This window comes from Temnothorax longispinosus, chromosome 11 (assembly GCF_030848805.1).
Source record: "Temnothorax longispinosus isolate EJ_2023e chromosome 11, Tlon_JGU_v1, whole genome shotgun sequence".
NCBI lineage: Eukaryota > Metazoa > Arthropoda > Insecta > Hymenoptera > Formicidae > Temnothorax > Temnothorax longispinosus.
The window spans coordinates 1,368,837-1,388,461 of NC_092368.1; the positions used below are offsets into that span (position 1 = coordinate 1,368,837).

Here is a 19,625-nt window from a genome sequence, read left to right on the forward strand (position 1 = left end):
AAATAACAATAAATAAATAAATAAACAAGAAAATTTATACGTTAGTAAATAAAAAGATCTAGAATGATGATAATCTACGTACCGTTCCTGTGCTTTTCTCATCATCCTCTGGTGTTGCTTTGCTGGAGCCAGGTAACACTGGGATCGGCGACGTCACCGGCTGTACTGGTATCGGAATACTGGGTATACTGTCTAAAAGTTTTATATGACTTCTGGGCTCGCCAAGTTTCACGAGATTCACGTTGCACCTCGGCATGGTCAGAACAGCTGAAGCTAACGGCGAGGGTGCGTTATCAGGTTCCGGTGATCTTGGTGATCTCGAGGGCGACTTTCGCGACGGAGAGGTCATAAGATCGAACGCGGGTGGCGATGATAATGGCCCGTGATCAGAACTGGAGAAATTGTTAATTTCAAATTATTCAGATTGAAATAAAATTAACATGTAAAATTCACTGTGTTCTAATTTAATCGATTTTTAGAGATGAAGCAGTTTATTTCTGTGTTTATATCTATCAAACTTGTTAAAAAGGTAATTGCTATCTTATATTTCGTGTCTCAAAATAGATTACGTGTATTAAAAATGAGTTCTCTGTATTACACAATTTTTTATTTTGATTTACACTCACCTAGTGGAAGAATGACTCTTTTTCCGCGGTCTGCCAGAGATCTTCTTGTCATCTTTCTTCGGAACCAACTTGGAAAGCTCCTTCTGTTTTTCTCTGTATTGTCTTTGAATGTCGGCCATCCTGACTCTCATGTCAAGTTCCGTGGCGTTCATGCTCGGCCAGTCGTCCTCGTTATCGCAATTTCCTTTCTTGGCTATGAACTTCTTCGCCTCTAACTTTGTTCGAGCGTTTTTGTAGTCGTGAGGGTCTCTCTCGTCGACGGATAGTTTACGCTTGTTATTTCTAATTTCACAGCTCGTTAACTGTTCAGACAGAACCTTCGATTCGAATATTTCGCCCTCCGAATCCGTCAGGTTGTCCTCTCTCGCGATCTTATCGTAAAGCGCGTCATCACTTTGTAAATTATTAGGTGTTGTATCCGAGAGAACTTGGAGATTTTTAGCGGCCTTTGTACTGAAATAATAACCTTCATCGGCTCTATTGAGAGATTGTTCTTCCGAGTCGATAGCTTTTTCATCAGTGATCTTATTAATTTTTTCCTCAGAGAAATTATCGATATTCTTAGTACTTTCTTTCGATTTCAGAGCATTCTCCTGTTTTCGTTCGTTAACTTCCGTTGTCCTTTCTTCGATATCTTTCTCGTAATAATTCAGCGATGCATTCTTAGTTTCCTCTTCGTGATTGTTGATCTTGAATCGCTTGGAACGGTCATCGTCAGTCTCAATATACTTTCTTTTGCTTTCGTCTTTCTCGAGAGAGCCGCTTCTGCCCAGATTCAGCAGTAATCTACCGGCGTGCGAGATCTCTTCCGAACTTTCGAGGTTTAATTTCCGGGGAACCTTGTCGCCCACCTCCATAATCTGTTCGGCCAGGGCGCAGAGCAAGCCGAGAGGGCTGCCGACGTTATTATTATTATTCTCACTCTGCTGACTTATCAGTTTGGTTTTAACAGGCGACTTCTCGACGTCCGTGTCTACTTGTTGATGCTCCGGCTGGCCGACTCGTTGCTCCAACTGTTCGATGCTGTTTGACAGCAATTCGAGACCACTCACATCAATGGCTGGCTTTTGCTTCTGTACCCTGGATATCGTCTCCGAAGACGCGTCTTCGATGTGATCGGATTTACGAGTCACATTGAGTTTCCCGAATGGCTGCACCTCGCACCGCCAGACAGTCTTAGGCTTAACGTAGACGGTAATATCATTCTTCTCATTTTTCGCTAGCAATTTTTTATCCTCGAACGCCTTGATGTTATTGTTGTTGCTCCTGCTGTCGTTATTGTTCTCGTTAAGCGGGCACTTGCCGGACGTGTCGCTAGTGGTCAAATGCCTGTTGTTTTGAAGCGAGTGTCGTCCCGATTGATCTCTAATATGCTGCTCCGACATCGCGGTTTGCGAGGAAGAGATCTCTGTGTCGATTGTGCTACTGTCCAGAGAGTTCTGGCATGATCTTAGAAGATGCAACTTCTTCGGTATCGTTTCGGAGTACCTCCGCGGCTTAACAATCTCTACATTCGATCTTTCCATGGACTCCTCGATTTTTTGATGGGTGTTAGGTAGCGCGGCTTCCTGCAAAGCTGCCGCATTTTTCTTCAGTTTCTCCACCACGTTCTCGATGCCCGGATGGTGAGTCTTCTCCATCGAGTGTCTCTTCGTTGCTTCCTGCGACACTTTCTCGCAACTGGATCTGGATCTCTCGCTGGTGGACGTTGGCTCGCATTGAGACGAATCGTAGCACACCTCGTAGCAGCTGTCGTCGGCCTCTTGCTTGATAGCTACTTGTTGCACTTCCTGATCGTCGCAATCGATATTAGGCATGTCGAAAGACTTAACCGTGATCTGAGGCCGGGTTTCGCCGCTCGAGGTATTTCGGTTCTTGTCGCAACTCTCGCAATTGACTCTCGGCGACTCCGTCGAATCGGCTACGTTTGACTTTGTCTCATTGACGATCGGCGGTTCTGATGTTTTGGAGCATGTTTGACGATGAATTTCAATGTTCTCCGAAGCATCGATGATCTTCGATTCGGCCTGAAAAGTAGAACAATTCTAAATATTACACCAGAAGATGTCCTGAGCGGAACGAGTTATAAAAAAATTACGGTATATAGAAAATGTTAAATAATTGAAAGCTTACCTCCTTTTCATGAGTGTTGGCTTCTTGCGCAAGAGACTTCTCCTCGTCCTTGGAATAATCATCTCGATGATCACGTTGATTTACGTCTTTTCTCCTTGCGAAGAACTCCAGGTTCTCGTGGAAGCTATCACAATTCTCCTCGGTGATCTCGATGATCCTAGTACCAAGCCTGCTGCCCCTACTGCAGACAGACGGCACTTTGTCGCCCTTGCAAGCTTCCTCGTCATCGCGAGTATCGTGCTCAATCGTCTTCGCGTGACCTTTCCCATCTTTCGCCGAGTACTTGGCGCAATCGGCCATGTTGATGATCGTGTTCTCCGCCTTGTCCACTTTGGTTACGATGCCGCATACCGTCGGGTTCACCGTAGTTGTAGTCGTCGTGATTCGAACGACGTTGCAGATCCTCTCCGTCGGCGATGGCACGATCTCGAAATTCGCGGCAGCTAGATTCGTCCCCGTAGATTGAGACACGACCTGGCAGGGACTCAGGTTCTGCTCCTGCTTCACGAGAGCCTCCTGCTTCTCCTCGGTGTCCTCGGGCGCGTCGGTTTGATTCGAGGCGTCCTGAACCCCGAATGACGATGGCTCGATCGCATGAATTGTCGCCGGTATTTCCGGGGGTGGTGTCAGACACGAGACCGGCGACGTGGCCTTTGCGAAAATTTTATTCTTATATTTTCGTAGTCTCAAAGAATCTCTTTTTCTTTTTTTATTATTATTAAAGTCCTCTCTAATTTCTCGTGCATAAAAGTACTATAAAAAAAAATAATAAAAATAAAAATAAAAATAAAAAGACGTCGAAAATTTTTTTTCATACACTCTTGTATAACAGCGTTCTCCAATTTTTTAAAGTCAAGATTTAGTTATTGTTCCGCGCAGATATATCGTTAGATTTGTTTCACACGAGGAAAACCAAAAGAGAAAGACCTTCGAGTGAGAACGGGAGAGGGGGAGTATACGGTGCAGTGCGCAGCGGTAATTACGTCAAACTCCGGGCGCGGTCCAGCCATTCGCATAATGTGGAAACGTTGTGGCACATTGTATTAATCATGGGCAAACCCGATTTGCATCGCTATCTGCATAGATATTGCGCCGGCCGGCCGGCTAGCCGGTCGGTCGCGCAATAATTCGTGTTGCGCGCTGCATACCGCGCGCGCGCGCGCCTCGGTACAGGCGCGCACGGTGTTTAAACCCTGGTGAAAGGTGATGTTACCTACCTGTGACCTACAGTGCGTGGTGGTAGGCTCGGCCTGGCTGATTTGCACCAGCGCCGGCGCTTGAGGGTAATAATGCAGCGTGGTAACCAGGGCTGCGTCCGGTACCAGAGCGCCCGTCATGGACGTCATGCTTTGCAAGGCGGTCTTCGACGATTCGGTGGACGCTGCGGAAGATTGAGGAACGTCTTAACGCGACTGTCTAACGTATGAAATATAATCGAACGATTCGCTGCACCAGTAGTATGTCCAACTACTGATCACTTGGCTCGGTTATTTTTTCCAAAAATTTGGAAGAATTAATCTTAGCTCGTATTAGTTCATTTTAGGTAGCGTGGAATTTTTTAAACTTTTCAGAATTTTAAGTGTTAAAACAAATCGTATCTTATCTTAAGTTACTTTTTTTCTAATCTTATAGCTACCATACTATATTCATGTCTCTTAAAAAAAAAAAGCTCTTTCTTTGTCCCCAACTTTCTCTGTTAAGAAAAGTGGTCTTACGTACTGATTATGGTTGTCGGACTGTTGCTGCATTCCGTCTCGATCTTTACTATCGGCAGCGCGCTTTGTTGTTTCCTTTTGTTCTCAGTCAGCACTAATCGCGCTCCGCCGATATCACCAAGAAGCTGTATCGAGGGTGGAGGCGGCGGCAATAGGAGTGGCGGCGGTGCAACGTTACTGTTGTGGTTCGAGTAATTCGGCCACACCAGAGCCTGCTGCATTTGTTCTGTCGGGGCGGGGGAAAAAAATGCAAAATTGATTTTCGCCGCTCGCGCGTTAAAAGGGATATATTTAGAAACCGTGTTTCCGCATTACCCGCTGCGTGAATAAGGAGAATGTGTCCGGTCGTTGGATCGCGGACTAACTGTAATCCACCTTGCAGCCCGGAACCCATCTGCGGAAAGCCGACCGGCTCCGTTGGCATCGCTGTAAAAGCAATATTAATTTCTCATCCTCCATGAAACCGTACATTAATTTCGATTGTTTCACACGTGTTTTTTAATTATATTCATAATTCACTATAAAAGCCTAAAGAATATCTCTGACTGAGTCATTCTTCTTTCAGACATTTTTTTGTTTAACCTTTTTGTAACCTTTTATATCGTAATTCTCGTTCGTCCAAGCTCACGAAGAGATTACTATTACCACTATTATTATTTAAATATGCAAAGAGCGTAAAATCGGTTGGCTCTGCGACTTCTATGCTTTAACGCGTAAATTTTTGTCTCGATCCGAAGGCTCATCGAGCGACGAATTAAATTAAACGGGTATGAGTGAATGATTTACACGGTGCGAAAATACGCGCGCGAGCTGCAGACCGGGCGATGTAGTTCAGCGTTATTTGGATAAATGTCACTCGGTCAGCGAGGCCGGAGCGGGGAGGTCAGCGTGAGGGGTGAATTCGATCCGAAATTGTGTAGGGTCGCTCGTTAGTGGCCCGGTTAATCCCTCGTGCTGATAGATGCGCATATATGATATATATATACACATCGCGAGATGTTAATTAATTCGGAACCTTTGTTCATTGATGCATGCGACCCGCTTATGTCGTAAAAAATGAACATTATGCGAATTTGCATTCACGTATAGGTAAATACTCCGTGATGCGTTTCTCACTGGTGCGCGCCAGTCTGTCATTAAATTTTACTTCGGTAAATAATCAAGTAAGTACGCGGAGAGTGTTGGTACAGAACAAGTATGATTTTATTAGCATTAATAAAATTTTATACAAAAACAGTTTCATCACGATCGATGAACCGAGAGACTCGTAATTATCTCGCAGTTTCGTATTTCTCGCGTAAAATCTAATTCGCGCGTTAATCCCCAATCATCTCGACTTTCGAATGTCGGCATAACTAGCTATAATCTATCCCGAGCTGAAAAGCTAACTATCCCGAGGTATGAAATTTCGTTCGATCGCAGATTTCGTTCAACTCTCGGGCTTAATTTGACGGGGTTGAGGGTGGTTTCGCATAGATCACTCTATTATTCTTATAATGACGTTCGGCCGCGGATTACCCACCTGCGGCCGCCGTAGCCGGATACTGCCACAGTGTGGGCGGCCAAGCAGCGGCGGCCGTGTCGGCCGCGGCTGCCGGTCCGCCACCGATGCTGCCCAGGGTGGAATTCAGGCTGGAATTCAGACTGGAATTCAGGCTCAGCGAGGGCGCGAGAGCCCCGGAGGGAATGGCAGCGAGGTGGGCCGCACGATCCTCCCCTCCAGGCCCTCCGCAGTGCACCAGGGTAGTGCCGCCTACCGCCATGGCCGTGCTGGAACCTACAACGGACCCAGGCTTGTTCATCGGGATTCATCCACTACTAAAGATCGGCAGAGATCGAGGGGAGTAGTCATCGGTGGCAGGGAAGCTTCTAAGCTACAGAAACGGGGCTCCCTTTCCACCAAATGACAATAAAAGCTAGCAATTAGAGAAATTAGATGTAGATTAGATGCAAATTAGAAATTAGATGAGCGTTAGTCCGAAAAGTTCGGAATTCGAACGTCTGTTGGGTATGGTCGGTCAAAATTTTAAATTTACGTTATAAAGTAGATACAAATATCGAAATCGTGAGATTTCTGCAAATTTTAAGATAATATAGCTAAGCGTAAGAACTCTCGAATAGGGTATCGAAACAAAAAGATCGTATACTGATAATTTTGTTGTATTGATAAAAGTTTCAGAGAGATTTATACCGATTAAAAGTCCATTACGTAGAATCTACGCAAAATCTCTGCATTCTCTTCTATCAATGTCGAAGGCGTCATTTTCGAAGAAGTATCGTCATAAAAATAATAGCCGCAGGCTGCAGTAATAGCGCGGATATTTTTTCGCAATAAATTACGCTCAAGATATGAGGCGATGCAGGTAAAATCGTTCGTTCCGCGACATTGATACTGAAAGCGATAAGTGTATAGAAAAGTTGGAAATTGGGAAAGTATAATGTAATATTAAAGATTTTTCAATCGCGACCAATGAATTTTCGAATATACACCAGCAAATCTAAGCGAGCTCTCTTTAATATTCGCTTTAGGGTTGCAACTTGAACGATCGCGCTACGAGAATATGCTGCGTAATTGGATAACCGTGTATATTGCATGCAACTGGGGAGTATATATGCTCATTCGAAAGGGATATCCTTTTAACTGAAACAAAAATATTGTAAAAGCGTACAAGTTTGTCCAAGTTTAACACTAATATTTGGTCATATATAATATTCCTTTTAGATACTCGACATCATACTCGATATAAAAAACGGCAATCGTACGGTTATTGGAACGTACGACCTTGCAAACAATTTTACATTGCAACGCAATTATTAGCGAAAGAATTCACATTTTTGTAAAGAAATCGTAATATTTCTTCCATTATGTGCTTTTTGCATTGCTCTTTCACGCTCGCGAGAAGCATAATTCTTACATATTCCAGCACGGGCCTTTAAGTACGGTGTATTATATTCGCATTATTAAATGTCGATTTTACGTTACGGGTAAGAATGTTCCAACGCTCGTGATTTCATTCATCGCGTTCAGGAATAGAGTTTCATAACCGCGCGATATATCTTCGTGAGAAAAACTTACCCAGGCTGTCTGGCTGGAAATGATGATAGCTTGTTGCGTGATGCGACGTGTGATGACTTAAGGACACATTGCGCATAGACGTCGAAGTCTCTTGATGCTGCAATCGCTGCCTCGCCACAGCAATGCCAACCGGTATGCCACCGGCTCCCGCGTTAGAGACGGCTATCCCTGAAACGATTAAGGAAATCGCGCGTGAATCGCAATGAGAGAAGCTGCGATGCCGCAGTCGCGTCGACTCGATCGTAGACTCGGTAGGGAACTTGAGATCGTGATGAAGCACGAATAGAAAAGGTTTCAAAGAACATTGATTCAAAATCGATCTATTATTAAATATTGATAGGCTTTTCTTTAATTCTGTGCAGTCTGAATATGATACGTGTCGCGTTTGTAAGTAGAGATTAAGGATTAACATTGAAGATCTAAGAGATCTCCAAGCAAACAAGATTTTTGAAGAAAACGATATTTTGTCGAGTTTAATTTTACGTAGACGTATAAAAACATGTCGATCACTGCGATTAGCAGACCATATTTTTGCGTATCGATATCTTGAAATAAGAATTATTTCGATTTAGACTTTCAATTTATAAGGTATATAGATAAATTGTAGATACAATCATAGATAAGGAAACGCAATTTTCGATACCGGAACTTTCCACGCGAATTTCATATCTGATTTGATATCTCAAATGCATTTGTCCGAATCACCCCCTGGATCTTCTCCGCTTCTGTACTGAAAAAAAATCTGGTTCATTTTCCACCAGATAATACTGGGTTGAACCTACCAGAATCTGATTGAATTAACAGGCATTCTGGTTGCATAACTAAAATTCTGGTTGTATTAATTGGAAGAATCTGGTTTGTTCATTTTCCACCGTCCAATTAATTCAACCAGATTTTTTTTTCAGTGTGAGTTTTTCGTTAAGCCTCGTGAAATTTTTGTCAATGTATTATAATTTTACCGAAACACCGTGGTTTACGTGCGTTTTCGTCAAGATACTCCAAAACGCATTCATTTAAATCACCGCCTCGGTCTATCCGCACTTCTTGATATTATTCTCGCGGTACTCGACCCGACGTATTTTCACCGGAACGCGGCAATTCGCTCGGAAGTGCATTCATTTAAATCACCAACTCGATCTTTCTTTTCCCCGCGCCTACCTCGCGCTCCATCGTCCTTCCTTTCGTTTCTCCTCGCACCGTCCGCCTCTTTTCTCCGCACCTTCGGCGACACGCGTTATGCTCGCATGACGTAACACGTGTGGGCATCACGCACCGGCACGAGGGCCGTGTGGTGTACCAGGGAGTGCGGATGTGTCAGGACCGGAGAGAGGGTCGAGACTCTTTCGAACCACGCCTTGTGTTTGCGTCGCCATGCGTGCCACGCACCTCCTACTTTAACGAGACTGTCTGCCTGCCGCTCTCTTTCTCTCTTTCTCTCTTTTATTTTCTCTCTTTTTCTTTCTTTCTCTCTCTTACCACCTCGCCTCGCCTCCTCTTTGCTCCTTTCCTCTCGCCATCTCGCTTGTGAACCAACCGACCGACAGACCGGTCGGTCTCTCGTCTCGCACGATCTCGTTTCGCATCAGTCTCCTCTCTCTTTCTCTCCCTCTTTTGCTTCTCTCGCTCTTCATGCTCCCATATCGCGCGGTTATGCACGTTTCTTCCCTCCCCCCCGAACTTGCGCGCCTATCAAAAAAGGCGTCCGCACCGCCTTCGTATTTAGACGAACGGCGTGACGATTCTTCATACGGTTGAAAAGTGCGATCATGTTGATTTCCGATGGTTATCTGTTATCTTGCACGAGAGCCTTGATCGCAGTTTTCGCAAACGACAGTTCTTTGTACGCTCATTAAGAGGTCCAAATATCTTAATTTTGAAAACCTTATTTATATCCTCAATAAGATTCCCTCGCATTGCGTACGCCTACGTACCCCGACGAATGGCGATTCTTTGTGTGGCTGGTGATGTAACGTAACCATGTACGTAATTTAAATGTAACTACGACGTATACAGGTCGTAGGCTAGACGTGTATTTTCTTAGAGAGACAAGACTTTTGTCGGGGATCGACTTACCATTCTCGGACTTTGGCGGAACGGGTTCGATCTTGACGGAGGTGGTGGTGGCATGAAGAGACGTGGAAACTTCTGCGACTTGACAGGGCACCGAAGCCAAAGGTTCCCTTTTCACGGTCAGGCCAGCGCCGCTATTGTTAATACCAGCGCCGCTGTCCTGCCCGTTCCAGGACGAGACGACAGGTAGCGTCCTGCTGCATCCCATATCTGAATGCACGACTTTTGTCTTCCCTGTAATCAATCAATTTCCGGTCTCGTTGTTAACGCACACAAGTTCAAAAAGAAAAGATAATCAAGAGTTACTCGATCTGTGATTCCATTACGATGTGTGCGGCAATAATTTCGAGAATTTAACAACTTAATTTTCAGTTTGTCGAATTTTCGAACTTGGAGATTGGCACTCGAACTTTGAAAATATGAATAAAAAAATATAGAAAAATTCAAAGATTATGAAAATTTGCGGAGGGAAATTCGAAGTTTCGCTGATCTGAGAAACCAAAGACGGAGCCCGAGAGACCCAAGGCCCAACACGGCTCGTCTCTGCGGTCGTCCAGAAATTCTAGAATGCAAAAGTTCGAAAATGCAAGGGACTGAAAAAAATATGTGATTCGCAGTCGTCTCGTATTCCGAACGAAGCCAATTATATTCCGGATATATACCCGGATATTACCCGCGCGCGCACTCGAGTATCGAGCAGGTATCTGGGCTATTCGGCTGTAAGCTCATTTTACCCGGTCCAAAAGTATCAGCCCTAATCTCGAAGCGTGACGCGCTCGTTCGCACGGCCCTATTCATTCGGACTTATAACATGGAAAAGTCTCCGGGGGGAGAGAACGGACGCCGTACCGTTGCTGTTCCTGCAGAGGCACGACGCCCTGGTCGATTTGTTCTCCAGCTTCACCGGTTGGCCTTGACTGGAAAGGAAAGCCTCCCGTTTCTTCGTGGCGGTGGCTTGAACGGCGATCTGGTTGCCGATCGTCTGGTTGCCACCGCCGCCGCAGCCGCCGCCGATACCGCCATGCATCATCATGCTGCTGCTCGTGCTGCTGGTGTTGGTCAGGCAGGACGAACCGTTCACGGTGACGGTACATCCTGTCGCCGCCGCAGTTGCGCCTATCGGCGGTTGATATTCCTGCAGGAGGACACCCGTCGTCGGCGCGATGCCGTTGATGGTCGAGTTGGGTGACGAGAAGCTGTTGATGGTCAGCGTGGGTGTGCTGCCGGTTACTAATGACAGCTGAGGCGAGAACGCGTTCTGATGGAGACCACCTTTCGCGAAAAGCACAGAAAATTACGTTAACATATTCTTATCGTACAATTAATTCGGGTAATTATGATACATCCGCATCCGGATGCGCGTCAACAGCCGTCAATATTTTCCATATAAATTAATATACACATCGACACTGTAGAGAAACGAGAGAGCTTTAGATACAAATCGAACGTAACGACCTGTGCTATTTTCGTGATGATTGATATTGTGCCGGTAATGTAAAATAATTTGAAATGGAAATGATTTTCGCAGAAATAATGTCGAAACGCAGCGGCGAACGTGTAATCGAGGAATATAGGAAAAACTCGCATACATGTTTTTTCGAGCTTTTTCCGATGCTTCCTCCGCGCGGGAAGTGCTACAAGTGTTCGTTCGCTGTATAGATAAAATTGCTGTTTGCGTAACGAGAAGTTACGCGAACTCGTTTGCTAGGTATATATATGAAAGAAATCAAAGCTGGTCCATTCTAATTTACCCCTCTATGTTAGTTCATTTTTTCGCTTATCAACGTTGATTAAGTTTGTCAAATTTTGGTTAACACAAGAGACATGATTGATCTAACATGATTTATAATGCTAATTGTTCTACTCTTGACGGCGCTCCTCCAAAATCGAAGATATTTATTCTGTTATTCCTGACTCTTTGACACAAATTCATTTCTTTTGTTCATACTAACTAGGGCTGATGATTCGGATCGGGTAAAGTGAGTTATCTGGGTATCCGGGTTATCATTAACCATAATAACAACGTTAAATAGATATTATCAGGATAAGGATAAGGACGATTCAATATTAGTTAGCACATTGTGTCAATAACATTATCTATAATTCTATTTCTTTTAATTTCTTATCGGTTATAACGATGTCGCGAGCGAAACTAATATAAGTTAGCTGTCAACGATTCGAAAATGTTCACGTTATTTGTTTCGAAAGTCTCGTTTCAAAGTTAAAATGATAAGTTTTACATCGCCGCAATTTGTAGTATTTATGTATGTCTATTTCTACCAATGTAAATTAACTTTAATCTTGATTTAATTAATTTTTTTCTAATTCTTAGAACTAGAAAACGATAAAAAGTAATTTAAACCGAGATTATAAAGTTAATCTATATTAATAGAAATAGACATTAGAATTTGCAATATTTTTAAATCGTGCTTGCGCGACCTTTCTCGACGTTGTTACACAAATATAGATTCTCACCGTGATGCAGATGATGAATTCCGGTGAGGTTGAGGGTGTGCTGCGTGTGCTGCGTATGCTGAGCGTGATGCAAACTACCCGCCACGTTAACGCCGACACCCTGCAGGCTCAGGGCTTGCTGGCCTGTGGCGGCTGCGGGCGCCAGGTTCGCCAAATTTTTCGCCAGCAGCTCCAGCTGTGTCACGGGCACAGGGCTGTAGGGCGATCCCGGCGGGGGCGTGGGAGCGCCCCAGGTGTAGCCACCCACCCCAACCCCGACCGCCGCGGAAAACACGCTCTCTGAAACTGGAGAACCCGCCGCCCCGATTAATCGACCCGGCCGGCCTTCCGCCGATGAACGTAAGTTTCATCCGCCGCGAGTATAGGAAATAGCCGTGTAAGTACGGTATCGCGATACGCGAATAGGCCGACTCTACTTGGCGTAACGTGCAGTTTGTTAACCCTAAGGACGTTTAACTCTTTCACGCATCGTGTCCATACGATGCTACGTAATACGCTTCTCTCTGTCTTTCCCACAGGGATGACGGAGCCGCACAGTCATTTGGGCTTAACAAACTCACGGACCCGAGCTCAATACATTGCGAATACTCACGCATATTATATAACACACTGAGAAAAAAAGTTATTAAATTGACTAAATATTTTTAACTGATTATTATTTTTTTAATTGAAATATTTAAGTATTTGAGTCAAATTACGTCGTGTTAGATTTAATATGTCGTATTTAATTTAAATACATAAATATTTCCATTAAAAAAATAATAAGTTGAAAATATTTAGTCAAGTTAACAACTTTTTTTCTCAGTACACGTATATTTTTAAACATTATACACATCCATATATACATTTTTGTAAACGATAGCGCAACAAAATATCATTTGAGAGAAAAGACAGAAGCAAGATACGGGCTCCAATTTAAGGATAATAAGAATGAGAACACAAACCGTATGTGTTAGATATAGCAAGATAGCGAAAAATAAAATTATTTTTTATTTTTTAATTAAGAAAAAATCTCTTTTTTTTATTTATAACATTTTATTGCAACAATTTTCTGTATATAATGTGTAATCAAGTGGCTCTTGTACATTCATATCCATAAATTTTCACAATTTACGTAGCGAAACGGGAATATTTTCTACTCTTTATTATTGATAAAACGTGGACGAGTAGCTCATGGGGGCTACTTTAATCCCATATTTCGCCAATAATTAAAATTCCGTATTTTACCGATAATTAAGTGATCGGATATTTTATCGATAATTAGTTTACTGTGGAGTTTTTGTAAAGAGAGACGTACACACAACAGAGAATAGAATGATTAATATTTTCGGGAGCCGTTTCGCAAGGAGAACGCACAATTCTCGGGAGAGGGAACGCGCGTCTATCAGCGCGCGCGGCAGCGCGATATATCTTCGGCGGCGCGCTGCGCCATTGCTAGGACTATTGATTTTATCTAAATGCGGATACGTATCTGCCTATGCAATTTAATGTGTGTGAAAAATATCCCGTTGATATCCCGCAACGATGTACAGAATTGGCTGTCGTTAATTGGATATATCGAGAGCGTGTCCTTCTTTCAAAGCGCATTCAGAAAAATTTGCATTTGTATATCCGCGGCTCTTTCCTTATTACGTCAAATTATTGGTTTATACTTACTTGTCCGTTCTGCAACAACGTGAAAGCATGAAAGACAACATTAAAAATTAAAAAATTACGGAGAAATGGAATTCCCCTCCCCCCTTCATTGAAAAATCGACTCGAGACTCAATTCGAAGGCTTTAATACCGTCAATTAACGAACGCTCTGTATTACCACTTTTTCGACGGTTCGAAAAGACGAAAGACGCGCCTCGAAAGAGACCTTTCACAGGTTCCGCGGGCCCCTTGTCCGATCCACAATGGAGCAATTATGCAATTAAAGCGACGAACTCTGGATAAGGACCCAGAGGAGTTGAAGAAAAACGCGCGCGTCACAAATAGAATTCCCGCGTATACACAGTCCCGCGTGTCCAGTCGTCGTGTAGACGGCTCGCCTCGCCTTCTTAGTTCCTAACAACCTCATTGTTCGAGGTGTAACCCAAAACGCGGCTGCGTGAAGTGGTAGACGGTGAGTGGATTCGAGAAAGAAGAAGAAAAAAAAAGAGAGAACGCAGGGACGCGTCGGAGGATCGAATCCTCCTCCTTCTCGGAGTCTTGTCGAAAATCGAATCTCGCCGGCGAGATTTCAATTATCCGGAGGAGAGGGGTTGCCCTATTCGCGAAGACGGCTGGAAAAATTGGCGAGGATGGCAAAGTTTAACATTAAGAACGATTTCCAGTCGGTTCCTTCGATCGCCAAGCGCTCCTCAATCCTTTGCGATCCTACGTCGCGGATATTCCAATCATGAAAATCTTATAGATAACACATAAATAAGGAAATCTACATATATTTGTTATCGCATACATATACCTATATATTCGGAACCTCTATGAAATATCTTTATCTTCAATCGCGTGTAACGCGAAAGTTATCGATCTCTGAGCTATAATTAAGAAATCGACACAAGTGTTTTGATCGTAGAATTCATCATTAATGTCAGCCTCGAAATTTCACGTTTATTCTATATGTTTTATAAAACATAAAAAAATATATATATATATATGGCACTTAACTAAGCATTAGATATGAGGAACGATCAGATTACGAAAATGCTCGCTCTTTTTGTAAAAATGTAAAACGTGCAACGCGCGTCCGCGACAAGAGATATGCAGCGAGACCTCGAGCGCGGTCTTCGAAGAAAGCGAAGTCGTAAGAAAGGAAGTCGTAAACTTACCCTTGTGCGTCGCGTGATAAGCCCGTGCTGGCATCGGTTGCTCGGGGGTGGCGGGGGTGGCGGCGAGGTAACTGCCCCCGCCACCCCCTGGGAATAACGAGTACAGTCCGTAGCGGTTCGCACCTGTAACATCGTCGTCGACATATTAAACAGGTAATAATTAATTGAAGTCACCATTCCGTCTTTCGGAAAGAGACGTTAAGCCGTTGGTCCAAATGGTTAAAGTGAGAGGAGAAGGATAGTATTGGATGAGAATTGAATAAAAGGTTGGGAACGTCCCTACAAAACGCCTTGACACCCTGAGGGGAGTCAATAAACGTATTTATTTTTATCTTAATTAATTGAAGCCTAAAGAAAGAGACGGTAACGCAACGAGATTGCGATTGACACTTAATTTTTACTGAGAATGAGACCGGCAGACGATATACTTCTGAAAAGGAATACGTTAAAACGACTAATACGTAAAGATAGACGTGGTACTGACTATTGACTACTGTACTTATCTCATTCTGAAAGAGAAGGAGGAAAACATTAGACATTCTTTTCTTGGATTACGTGGACGCGCAACTAGCTATTATAAAGTAAAGAACGGGAAAGATTCAATATTTCCTCGTATCCTTCTCTCTTTCTTTAATATCTAGCCCAACATATGCAATATGAAAGCATATTTCATGCCGGTCTATCTCTTATATCTATAGTTAAATCGTTTTGTCTTGCATGGATTAAATCACAAATGCAGTTGTAACAATATTTGCTGCGTATATCTTTTATCATTGAATCTAAAAGTCAGAATTTCTATAACGTTCTTAATTTCTGCACGACGTTTCAAACACCACACATGTACGACATATAATTTATCATAGAATTATTAAATGCAATGCGTCACGATAACTCATATCCGCATTTCGTATCGCAATTCGTAATGTCTCGAAACTGAACTTTATACAAAATAAACGGCTCGTGTTTACAGCTAGTTCTGTAAGAGGATAAATAATTGTAATATATCGTCCAGGCTTGTCCAGTTTTTCAACGGATAGTTATCTGTCGACAAGGTAAATACAATAACGATCGACCGCGAAACACACAGTCCATTATGCTAAACCGTGCCGAAACAGACGCAAACTTGATAAGGAAAAAAGTAAATACTTGTTCCATCTCGAAATTGATAAAAGTCCATGAAATCCACAATCTCACGATTTGGTTGCCTCTAAAAGTATTGTTTCGTAAGATAGAAGACGAAAGAGTTTGCGCCGGGATACTCGGGATTGAACCGGAGACATTTAGATCCTCAGTCTAATGCTCTCCCAACTGAGCTATTTCGACGCACGAGGAGCCTTGCATTCAGCCTGAATTCGAGATATCGGATTGATAAAGCGTGATAAGCGTATTACACGTCAAGCGTGAACGACCTCTGATCAATAACGAATATTACATAACGTATACTGGATTGGAAACGCAGTGATATTCTTCGCCGAATTGGAGGACAATTTTTCCTCAGCGAAAACTTAATTGAAAGAATATCTTTTTGCATTTTGGCGAATGTTCGATTCGGACTAAAATCAAGATGAAGTTATCTATCAACGCAATACATTTTTTACATGAAATACCTTTGTGATCATAGCTCTCGAGTTGTATTTTAGCGAGAAGAAACAATCGTTTGAGAATTCGATCGACAATCCCGCGATACTGCGTAGTAAGAAACATATATGTAACTTTTCGCAATATATAGGGAGGAAATACTCGATATCGGGGCTCTCGAATCCTTTCGGGGCAGTTTAATCCCCGGATCGTTACGCCGCCGCGAGATAATAACGATGATTGATACGTATAATGTAATGCGAACCTTGATTGTGAGCGGGCGCAGGCGTAGCGGCCAGAGGTGGTATGCCCTGGGACTGTTGATTGGGAACCTGATTGGGCTGCGCAGGTGCTAAAGGCCATAGGGTCGTCGTAGCGGCAGCGGGGCCGGTTGTCTGCTGAGCCCGTGCCACCGTGTCCCCCACGGGACGATCCCCGGTCCCACTTTGGGCCACGGGAGGGACCAACATCGAACCACCCCCTCCCGAGGCTGCAATCAGAGTATCGAAAAAGCACACGGCATTAATCTCAATTTTAAACAAACGCGCACGCGAGAGACGTTCGATCGAGGGCCGAGGGGGGCGATCTTAATTTCAATTGTAAAGACTCCTCTGAAGAATGAAAATTACAAGTAAAATTTTCCCAAAATTTTTAAAATCATCGTTATTGTTCGTCGTACACATTTTTACTGTATTGTAAATATCCTATCAATTAAAGAGAGTTCAGAACATAGCGAGAACGTAATCGAAAAGTAAGTAAATTAATGAGGATCGTTGATGAACAGAAGATCGTCGTCACTTCCACATTTCAATTAAAAAGAGAGAAAAAATGGATTTTACATTGCTGAAAGCATCCATTCTTAATACTACGGTTTGCTAATTTCTGGGCACCCCAGCTACCCCGTAGATAGACCCGCGGTAGACGTGTCTATGCCCATAAATCTTCGTTTAGAATTCGCGTTATAGTATCGATGCGATGTATAGACGAGAAATTACTTATACTTGTAAATCAGTCGACTCGAAAATACCGATCCCACAGTACATCGAGATATCGATACCGCGTTATTAGTATCGTAGCATCATTAGCGTCTCGTGTAGAAAGCGGCTTTGAGAGAAAGAAAAGTGTTCAACGAGCTTAAAAAGGATAGGGGAAAGACGATGAGCGCAGAAGAGAGGAGATACGGAGAAGGGGTGGAGAAGATGGAGATCGGCGAGATTGACGAGGCAGTCGAAAGGGAGAAACGATGAGAGGAGAAGGTAGTAAAACGGAGAGGAGGCCGAAACGAAGGATATAGAGCGGCTCCGATAAGCTGAACGAGAAGGCGCGCGAGGAGCACACGAGGAGGATAGGGGAGAGGAGGGGTGCCGTTTCGTAGCGGCGGGTGGATTAGATTGGAAGGAACAGTAGAAGGGTGCGAGGTAGAGGAAAGGGTAGCAACAGGTCGGCAAGCATAATGTAGTCTCTTAGATATACAGGGTGACGCGCCTAAGGGTGTGCGCCACGGCGATCGCCATGAGTCGATATATCCAGTCTTAAGACTGTCGGCTCAACGCAATTTTTCAGCATTACAATTTATCGACGAAAGAACGTTCATTTATTAACGTCTTCGAATTACCGTCGCGTAAATTTTAGATCGTTTCACTTTCTCGCGATAGTTTCTGCAGGTACATATACGTGAGTCAAGCGAAGTAGCAGGATCGAATTAATTAAGACATAAATAATGAAAGGAGCCTTATGCTCAAAGTGTCAGGAGTGTAAACGGTTGGTTTTAAAGAATTCTACGAGAAGAAGATCTGGTAAAGCGAGATCTAGATCGACCGTCTGGGTCACGTCGTTCACATCGAGCGTCTCATTAAGAACAAGATACGTTTAATTATAGTTAATTAATTTGTATCCACGGAGGCGCGGGGTTTTTTTAGGGACAGGAGTGCACTAACATGTACGAATGAAAAAATGAACCTACATTAATATATTGATATATAACTGGATTTATTTGCATCGACAAAGTAAAAAGTTCGTCGTTTCTCCAGTTTGGCTAAGATTAATTTCCGGTTACGCCCATTGCGCCCGTACGTGTATGACACACATTGACGCGCGTTAGTGAGAGTGCACGCTGTTTCCATAAGGAAAATAGCTACGGCATTACAGCTCCGAGTTGCAAGTAACAAAGTTAATTCGCGATCCTTGACGCGCCCTCGCGTGCGCTCGGTCATGCGTGCACGCGCGCTTACGCACAGGCGCTTACGCATACTCGGAATCGGAGCACATTCGCCCTCGTTACCGCGTGCACGCGTGCAGTAACGACCCAACCGCCAATAACCTGTCAATCCGCCAGGTATACACCGTGTCGGAGGAATACACGTGGCGCGGCGTACGCCGCAATAGTCGCGCGAGTGCGAATTATTATGATCGGCCGCCCCTCTTTCACGGGCCCTCTCTCGTCTCGTACGATAGAATTTCAGCGCATTTCGAATTAAAGCCCTCAGACGCAGACTACTCGGTATATACGCGGTGTCCGAAACGCATAGGATAGAATTCGGATGATTCAGTATTGTCGTCTATCTTCTGGCTTCTGGATGCACGCGCAAATAAGTCATTAAATGAAAGTGTCGGCGACTCGATGACGTAGAGTATAATTGGCGGCAATCATCTCTCTGAGCGGAAGATACCTTTGTTTAGGTGGAAATCGCTTTTCTATGAGTAATTTGTTTGTCTATCCGATATGGAATTGATTTTTCCCTTGATGGAGGACTATGGAAAAATCCGTAGTTCTCAAATTTTAAACGATTGAAACTGAAGGGTTATTCGGGGCTAGGCTGTGAAACGTGTTATACGAATCGCGATTTAGGGTATATTATACATTTGTGAGAAACAAATGAATTAGACCAAAGAAAGTTCCCTGGAACCCTTTGACAAAGCACCTTCTGACGTAAGCCCCTTAGGAACTTTCTTCGCATACCCGGCCACACTCGGTGTGGAAATCCGGCCGCGTGTTTTACAAACACCCCGTACGTACGTGTCGGCGTGCGATAAATAAATGGCGGTGACGAAAAAGTCGGCGCGCGCGAGGCACGGTGGTGGAGACGTGGGGGGGGGGGGGAAGACGGAGGTTCCGAAGGAGGCGAGGTCCCGACAACGGC

At 43.9% G+C, this 19,625-nt stretch overlaps 1 protein-coding gene across 5 annotated transcripts in view; it reads right to left on the minus strand.

The window, feature by feature from the left end:
* Nucleotides 1-19,625, minus strand: part of Wge (winged eye) — a 52,511-nt gene that overhangs the window by 12,609 nt on the left and 20,277 nt on the right. For 2 of the 5 annotated variants that reach the window (XM_071794356.1, XM_071794355.1), the window contains exons 2-14: nt 16,751-16,975; nt 14,908-15,030; nt 12,096-12,380; nt 10,470-10,892; nt 9,624-9,854; nt 7,551-7,718; nt 5,997-6,251; nt 4,790-4,900; nt 4,479-4,700; nt 3,977-4,140; nt 2,760-3,410; nt 627-2,653; nt 83-392 (exon numbers count right to left, since the gene is read on the minus strand). In XM_071794356.1, the coding sequence (XP_071650457.1) occupies nt 83-392; nt 627-2,653; nt 2,760-3,410; nt 3,977-4,140; nt 4,479-4,700; nt 4,790-4,900; nt 5,997-6,251; nt 7,551-7,718; nt 9,624-9,854; nt 10,470-10,892; nt 12,096-12,380; nt 14,908-15,030; nt 16,751-16,955 (5,175 nt within the window). In that variant the 5' untranslated portion in view covers nt 16,956-16,975. Of the gene's footprint in view, nt 1-82; nt 393-626; nt 2,654-2,759; nt 3,411-3,976; nt 4,141-4,478; nt 4,701-4,789; nt 4,901-5,996; nt 6,252-7,550; nt 7,719-9,623; nt 9,855-10,469; nt 10,893-12,095; nt 12,381-14,907; nt 15,031-16,750; nt 16,976-19,625 lie in introns of those variants that run through there. The other 3 variants (XM_071794357.1, XM_071794359.1, XM_071794360.1) reach the window with 3 other exon arrangements.